General features: G+C 50.9%; 1 protein-coding gene across 1 annotated transcript in view; it reads left to right on the top strand.

Moving 5' to 3' along the window:
• Window positions 1–8,844, top strand: part of ACKR2 (atypical chemokine receptor 2) — a 14,054-nt gene that overhangs the window by 4,492 nt on the left and 718 nt on the right. Inside the window, 1 exon segment of the mRNA XM_025206813.1 lies at window positions 7,243–8,844. This exon segment is cut by the window's right edge and continues 3 nt beyond it. Coding sequence (XP_025062598.1) covers window positions 7,915–8,844 — 930 coding nt within the window. The 5' untranslated portion in view covers window positions 7,243–7,914.

The raw sequence follows: 8,844 nt of genomic DNA, 5'->3' as shown, positions 1-8,844 counted from the left end.
GCTGGAGGGCTGCACCCAGAGAGTGGTGGTGGATGGGTCTTATTCGACCTGGAGATATGTGGGTAGTAGGGTCCCGCAGGGCTCGGTCCTCGGGCCTGTGCTGTTCAACATCTTCATCAGCGACTTGGACGAGGAGGCGAAAAGCACCTTGTTCAAATTCGCAGATGACACTAAGATGTGGGGGGAAGTGGGCATGCTAGAGGGGAGGGACAAGCTGCAATCAGATCTGGACAGGTTACAGGGGTGGGTGGATGAGAACAGGATGGGTTTCAACACTGACAAGTGCAAGGTGCTGCACCTGGGGAAGAAGACCCAGCAGCACACCTACAGGCTGGGGAACTCCCTTCTCGTCAGTGCAGAGGCAAAAAAGGATCTCAGAGTCATTATTGACTCAAAGATGAACATGGGCCGACAGTGTGGGGATGCAGTCAGAAAGGCTAACCATACCTTTTCGTGCATCCACATATGCATCTTGAGCAGGTCCAAGGAAGTGATGCTCCCCCTCTATGCGGCACTGGTTAGGCCGCAGTTGGAGTACTGTGTCCAGCTCTGGGCGCCGCACTTCAGGAGGGATGTGGACAGCATGGAGAGGGTCCAGAGGAAGGCCACTTGCATGGTCAAGGGTCAGCAGGGCAAGCCCTACGAGGAGAAGCTACGGGACCTGAACGTGTTCAGTCTCCACAAGAGGAGGCTGAGGGGGGATCTGGTGGCCATCTATAAACTGGCCAAGGGAGACCAGCAGGCATTGGTGGAGTCCCTGTTCCCCCAAGCACTACCAGGAGTGACTAGAAATAATGGTCACAAGCTGGCAGAGGGTCAATTCAGGCTAGACGTCAAGAGGCGCTACTTCACTGTCAGGGCGTCTAGGACCTGGAACCAACTTCCAAGAGAAGTGGTGCTGGCTCCTACCCTGGGGGTCTTTAAGAGGAGGCTGGATGAACACCTTGTTGGGGTCATCTGACCCCAGTACTCTTTCCTGCCATGGCAGGGGGGCGGACTTGATCTGCTTAGGTCCCTTCCGACCCGACCAACTATGAAACCATGAAAAAAGCAAGCGAGAGGGTGAGATGAAGGGCAGGCGTGTTCCAGCACAGCAGTGCCTTAAAAATTTGCACATGCTTACAACTTGGCACAGAGTGTGTCTGACTCACGGCTCTCCAAGGTATGAGCTGCTGGTGGTGGTGCTGCCAGTCACCTTTTGCCCAGTAGTCTGAGCTGGGAAGTGGAAAACATGGTTTCTAAGGAGATCCAATCCAGATGTCCTGCTTCCCAGACTACCCTCAGCACCAGGCTCTAGGCAGGGTAGGAGCACCCTCTGTCTCTCCTCTTGATGCTGGATCATGGGGAAAACACAAGTGCAAGATACACGGGTGCAGAAAGACAGAAAGTAGAAGGGGACCTTGCTCTGTACCCAGGGTAGGAGCACTTACTAGGGAGCGGGGAGTCCTGGCAGCCGGTGCCTGTGTCCAGGATCGTGTGTGGGTTTTACATCAGACAGTTTGTGCGCTGATATTCTTGGAATGACATGTTCCATTTCTCCCCTTCCAAAGGCTGTTTGGTTTGGAAACGGCCCTTGGCTTCATTCAAAAGTATAAAAATATTTTCTTGAAAAAAAACCCAACCCATTTCCTTTATGAGACAGCAGGAGCAGCTCCGAAACAGATCATTTTTTTAGCTTGGCAAGTTTATTTTCTTTCTTTTCTTCATTCTTTTTCTTGGAAGTACTCGTAGCAGAACCCCAATACCATTTGCTTGGTTTCACTCGCAATAACCTTGCGAAACTCAGTCCCTGGGCTCACTGACACTGGGGGCTGCTTCAGGGAATAGGCATGATGCAGACTGGATACGTGGGAGGACTTGAGAGGTGGCCTGCAGTGAGGGGAGGATAGCTGCAAGCACGTTGACTCCACATGCGTTGTTCTTGACAGCGGCATTGTTTGCTCTGGGCCCAATCCAACAATTATCCAAGTTTGTGAGTTTTAGGTTGTCTTATAGCTTTATTGTTGCCAGTGGCATTGAACCCCAGGCAGGGTGAGTTTCAATCCTGGGTCAGAATCCATGCGCCCTGTTGGGCTGTTTATAAGACTTCAATTGGCTTTATATTGGGACCATACGTGGCAACATCTCATCTTCCTTGTCACCCTCACTTGCCCACACAGGACATGTCTGCACCAGTGGAGACGGACGTTTCTGGCAGGCATGCCATACATTAGCCTCACACCTTGCCCAAAAGCCACTTTAATACCCTTCCCCTGCCTGAGCTGCTGCTCTTCTTACTGCTTTCTGCCCCATCTGCTACTGTGCTGCCTGTCCCCTCTCCAGTCTGCTGTGTGCCACAAACAGATGCTGCCCATCCTACTTGCAGAACATACCCTGAACATACCCTGCCCATCCTAGCCCTCTCACACTTTCTAAACCTGGAAATCATAGACAATGAGGGCTGAAAGGGACCTCAGGAGGTCACATCTAGTCCAACCTAGGGCCAGCCCCAACTAGATCATCCCAAGCAAGGCTTTCTTGAGCTGGGCCCTAAAAACCTCCAAGGATGGCGATTCTACCACCTCTCTAGATAGCCCATTCTGGTGCTTTACCACCCTCCTGAAATGCAGTGGTGAAGCCAAGCTGGGGACTGAGGAGGAAGGGTAGAAGGGCACTGCCTGTTTCTGAGCCCTCTATTTTCCATGTGCTTAAATTCAGCTCTGTGGGCAGTTTTGTGCTTGCAAACTAGATCGGGTAGGTGGGACAAGCTGGGGGTGTCCATCTGTGGACACACTGGTGAGGTAGCACATGTGTAGCTATACAGACAGTTCCTCACCTTGCACATCCCTGGGGAAGGGAGTGACTTAGGAGGATGCAGTCCCTTTGCATACTTCTTCCTGGAAGAAGCAGCAAGCACAAGATGCCCCTTCACAAGCAGCCGTCACGTGGCAGCATACTTACTATTTGGGAGCCTCTCCTCTTCTGAGATCTAGTACAAGTAGATGTAACACTACATAATATTAGTGGAGGGCTCTGCTTTTCAGTCACCTTGGCTTTGGTAAGGGGTTTGCAGTAAGAATTGCACTAAAAGCTGAGGCAGCTTCTGCTAATGGGGATGGATAAAGTTAGCTAAAGGCTGTGCATGGAAGGGTGTCTCTGTAGGTCAGAGGACAGAAAGAAGGGAAGGAGGGAGGAGGTGTAGACAGGCTCTGGTTCAGCCCACATTGCTGATTTGACATTTCCAGTAAAATCAAATCCAAGGCAAGGTGTGAGGGTGGAAACAGATACCACCTTTCATCACCTTTGTGCTGCCATAAACATATTTATAGCAGCACAACGCAACAGCAGATAGGCATCCAGACCTTTGGTCATGCCCCTATCTGGCCATGACAAAAGGCAGTATTGTGTTGCTTTATTGCAGCAGATGTCTATTTGCTTTATGGCAGGAGACTGGCAGCTGGAGTTTCCCAAATTCTCCCTCTGCTGTGGGTATTTGCTCTTGGCACTTGAAGGGCCTGGTCCTGCACACCGTGGGAACTCCTGTGCAGGATCAGGCCCCTGAAGCCCAGGCAGTGCCTCAGGGATGAAGTGCTTAGAGACATGCTCCCAGCAATTCCCAAGGCCCATTTCTGGGCATGGGGACCACCAGGGTGCTCCACTTCCAGAGACTCACCCCAGAGATTGCCAGGGGCACATCTCTGTAAGCAGAGAACGCCGACTTGCTCCACTTCCAGAGACATGCTTTAGAGATTGCCAGGGACACATCTCTGTAAGCGGGGAAAGCTGGGACACTCTGGTGTGGTCCACCAGTCCACTGATTGTCAGTCCCAGCATGAGGACTGTACCGAAGCATCCTGGCTTTCCCCATTTCCACAGCCACACCCCTGACCATCTTCTGGTGCCCCAGGCATTGCCAGGGAAGCATCTCTGGAAGTGGGGAACACATTGTCCTTCATTTCACAAGCTCAATGGGCAGGACAACAGCCAATACATGGTTCCAGATCATGTGTGGGGATGCATCCCAGCATGGCTGATGTGCTTCATTTGGCAACATCTATTTCTAGATTATGCCAGCTCAGGTCTGCAGGTCCTACTGGTGGTGGCACAGCTACCCATGGCTTCTCCCATAGGGAAGGACTCTGCCATCTTCCTAGGTGTGGGCTTGCTCTTTGAACAGATGGGAGATGCTGAGCTGGCAATGATAGGCATGGTCAGGGCTGTTAGGTATGCAGGACTGTTAGGTGAGGAGGGTATCTTCCCCTGAAGGGGTGCATGGGTTAGGGAGGCAGCACAGCTGCATGAGCATCCTTCCCTCTGGCTGTGGTGGTGTAGCTGTGTTGCAGATACAGCTGAGTGGGCTGGGGACCCTCTGGGGTGAGTGTGCATGCTTTGTGAGGAGGGCAGAGACTGAGGACTTGCTTTCAGCCACAGCAGATGGATCTGGCTGTGAGGCCAAGTGAACCACAGCTGTGGGTGACCCCACGATGGGTCCGGCAGAGGATCTCTCCACTGAGTGCAGGGATGCGGTAGCCACCAGGGAGCATGACCTTGCTACATTACGGTATGCAGCCAACGTGTCCGCGGTGGCCTGTACCAAAGTAGCGGACAACGGAGTGATGCAGGAAGGGTGCTGGGAGGGAGGAGGTGCCAATATGGCCTTGGGTAGCCTTGGCCACCACCTGTGGAGAGCCCTGTGGAGGACTTTTGAGGGCACATGCCCAAGATAGCTGCCATCCCTGGACCACTCCCCAGGGGCTCATCCTTCCTGTTGCTACTGGCGAGGGCTGGGGTGCGGTGTCTCTTCAGGCCTCACCCACCTGTCATGCTGAGGTCACCCTCCACTGAGCTGAAGTTGATGGCTGTGATTTAAAGGAAATAGTTATTTACTTCCCAGGCTCCAGGAAAATGAGCTCAGACTACTGCCTTCAGGGAATCAAGGGTGGAGAGCCACATGCTGGATACAGGCTGCCTAGTCAAAGCGTCCCATGCTTCCATTATAGTCTTAGCCAGCTGCCTCAGGTCCCTCCCTTTTTTTTGGCTGGACACTGTAGTCCATCTTTGGTCTGTTCCCTCCCACCCAACCACATTGACCTGCTGCTGCAGCTCTCCCTACGTGCTCTGAGGGAGCCCCGTCCACTGTCAGCTCCCACAGGCACTGAGCCATAAAGCCCATCATAGCCAGCTGGGGAGGGGTGAAGGTGGGGTGGCATGTGGGGGCCATCACAGCTCCCGTCTCTGGTCTCCTTAGACCTGGTCCAGCTGCCTCCATCAATTTCTTTGCAGTCTGCAAGCAAACTGGAGCCCCAGACCTGAGGCTGCCTGGGCATTTGGGCTAGGGTCAGACATTCAAAAAGCCTGAGCATGAATTGATTCAATCTTTGCAAGTTAGTCTAACGTGGCTAGGCTGAACTGGTTTGTAGCCTCACAGACATCCCTTCTGGACTGAGGAAATGCAGGTACATGCCTGCAGTGGCTCAGGCTAGAAGCTGGGGGGTGCAAGAGGAGCCCTCCCTTCCCTTTCACAGTGCTAAGTGTAGAGGGCGCATGGCTAGACCCTGGCAGGATGCTCTGATTAGGGAGGGGTTCCCCCCCACCCTTGCTGTTGATAACAGAGCATTGAGTTACACAGGGAGTTGTTAGCATTTATCAACACATCAAACAAAACAACATCCTTCAAGCTCTTCTTAAGCAACTTCTAAGGAAGGAATGGAGGGACATTACCAACTACCTGCTGATTAACTCCAAAAAGCTCTAAGCTGATACTGTCCTGTCTGCCTTTGTCCCATCTCCTACAGCATGGACCTTAGCCAGCATGTGGTCTGCTGGGTAATGCTGAGAGGTTTCTGTGCAAGCCAGAGAGGGTGGGGGATCCCTGCTTTAGCAGGGAGTGGTGGGGGGAGAGGGGAGCAGGAGAAAACCAGTCAGACACCGTTGTACCTGCAGTCTCTGCTGGAGCTCCAGCCAGGGAGCAGAGGGGAGGGACCAGCCCTGCTGGGCTGGAGCCGAGAGCAGAGCCCTGCCCAAGGTTGCAAAGCAACTGGGATGCTGGAGGACTCTGATTTAACTTAAACCAGGAAGGGGTCTGGGACAGACACTGCATAAACTGGTTTGACCCAAATCAGTTAAGCCTGATACTACATTCAACCAGGTATATTTCAAATCGGTCTCACCCATTTTCAAACTGGTTTTTGTGCACTGAAGAATGGGTTATACTTTATTTTTATGACTTTATGTTTTTACTGATCACTTTAACACTGAATTGTAACTGTCTAGCTGACTCTGGTGAGACTGGTGTCATCAGCTGCTGGGAGATGCTGCTGTGCTGCTCACTCCCTCGCTACAGTGATTGAAAATACGGTCCAGACCTTGCGTCTGAGTGCACTGCTGGCCTGGCCCCGGACTGATCTAGCCACTCTCACAGAAACCAAACATTCGACCCGTAGCAGCAACTACATTGCACAGCTCAGCATAATATCACACACCTACAACGTACAACTCTGAGGCCTACGGCACACACCTCTCACGACCCTCATGCACCCTCTCTATGCAGACCCAAGTGCGTGCATAGACACACACAGAGGCACACTGGGCATGTCTACATGTGCATTAATGCACTGTTGCTACTGCAGATTAAGTTTAGTACCTCTAATATGGGGTATTACATAAATGTGTGGTAGCTGGTGCTAATGTGCTATAGCAATGGTGCATGGTCTTTTTGTGACACAATGCACAGTAGATTCATTGTACTGTGCATTAGCATGGGTTTTGCCGTGGTGCATTAATGCGCAGTAGAATTAGCTTACTGCTCATTAAGAGTCTCATGTAGATGTGCCCATCGAGGCTCACAGACACACGCACACCCAGATCCTTCTGCCATGTGATTTTATATCAATGGGGGCTTGGTAACTCCCACCTCATCACCCTCCAGTCACGTACTGAATATTCTAGTCTCCTTGGTGACAGTTGCTGCCACTCGTTTAAAATGCTACAATCTTTCACTCAATAGCTCTCATGTCTCACTTTTACCTTAGGGTTGTCCCCTCACACACCTGTCAATCATCAAAACTCAAGCATCATGCACAGAAAAGTAGGTCCAAAACTAAAAGTTCACCCCTTCCAGGCCTTTCTAAACCAGGCCTCAGCTGCACATGCTTGACAATGGGTTTGCCAGAACAACAGAACAGAGCAAACCAAAACCCGCACCTACATCGTTGAATGCCTGCCATGCTTTTCCCAAGCTAAACCTACTGTCTTTTATTCCAGACGTTGTCCTGATCACAAAGGCACTTGACATCTAGTTGTGAACCCAGCACAGAGAAGACATCAAGAAGCTGATCCGGAGTCCGGGATTTTATGCTTCAACCCACTGACCTACCCTCGTGGAAAACTCGATCACTCTTGAGTTCTTTAAAGAGTAACATTTCGGTGGTTAAAACAGTCCTCTGTTGAAAGGCCGTGCTCTTTGTTTCCTTCCACGTTGTCCTCAAAGGATTAAATTAGAGGTACAATGATTTGATAACCTTGGCGGGACTCTGGGAAAGTGGCTGTAAGCAACTGGGGGCTTGGAGGTCTGACACACCAGTTTGAGGGTCAAGCACAGGTGGGCTATTGAAACCCACCTGAAGTTAGCACTTGAAGAGATGAGACGATAGCCCCTCTTCCAGGGTTGTTGAGTCTTCGACACTTCTGCCGAGCCTGGGTGACAGGGATTTTTTGATGGGACCAAAAGTTTGAAGCAGCTATCCAAGACTAACAACATGAGACTCAACTCTCTGAGCTACATGACTCCATAATACACATACTTAGAGCATTCAGCTCAGCTTCCACTTGTGGATCCATATACCATTTGAAGTGGACTCTTCATCTTCAAACGATCCTCTTGCCTTTTAATTTCTGAATGTGACACAAGGCCATTTAGTCAGGGGTATCTCAAGCATGGCAATGGCTTTTACATCTGCTATGACACTTTCCATGGACATTCCTCCCAACATGACCTACTATGAGTATCAATATGCAGAGGAGGAGGACTATAGTCAATTTTTGGTGTGCAGAAAAGAAAACGTTGTGTCGTTCGGCAAAGTGTTCCTGCCGGTGCTCTATAGTTTGGTGTGTTTGCTTGGATTAGTTGGGAACTTACTCCTATTTATCATCCTCCTCAAGTACATTAAGAAGAGGAGGATGACGGAGGTGTACCTGATAAATCTGACCATTTCGGACCTTCTCTTTGTGGCAACACTCCCTTTCTGGGCCACGCATGCGGCTTCTGAATGGGTGTTTGGAACGGTGTTGTGTAAGATCATTAGTACCATCTACACCATGAACTTCTACAGCGGCATCTTCTTTGTGAGCTGCATGAGTCTGGATATGTACTTGGAGATTGTTCATGCGTGGTCCAGTAGAAACTCCAGGACATCGGACAAGTGTTTCCTTGTCCCTTTAGTGGTGTGGATTGCTTCCATACTGCTGTCTGTTCCCGACGCTGTCTTTATGCATGTGGAGAAGCTCCACGACGGGAAATTGGTTTGCAACCACGACTACAGCCAGCACAGCTCCATCTGGAAGATTACCCTCCGATTTCTGCAGATCGTGCTGGGCTTTCTCGTCCCATTCCTCTGCATGCTTTTCTTTTATATACGCATCACTTGTGTCCTCACCACGTATAAGCCCCCTAGCAAAAGAAGAGCTCTCCAGCTTGTCATTGTCCTGGTGACTGTTTTCTTTGTCCTGTGGTTCCCTTATAACATCACCCTGTTTCTTCACTCGCTGCAAGACCTTCACGTGTTTAAGGACTGCGAAACCAGCCAGCACCTGGACTACGCTGTGCAAGTCACCGAGAGCCTCGCCTTTGTTCACAGCTGCCTCAAT

This window comes from Alligator sinensis, unplaced genomic scaffold (genome assembly GCF_000455745.1).
Source record: "Alligator sinensis unplaced genomic scaffold, ASM45574v1 scaffold531_1, whole genome shotgun sequence".
Lineage (NCBI taxonomy): Eukaryota > Metazoa > Chordata > Crocodylia > Alligatoridae > Alligator > Alligator sinensis.
The sequence above is the reverse complement of the archived record's forward strand: the minus strand, read 5'-3'. Positions and strand labels throughout refer to the sequence as shown.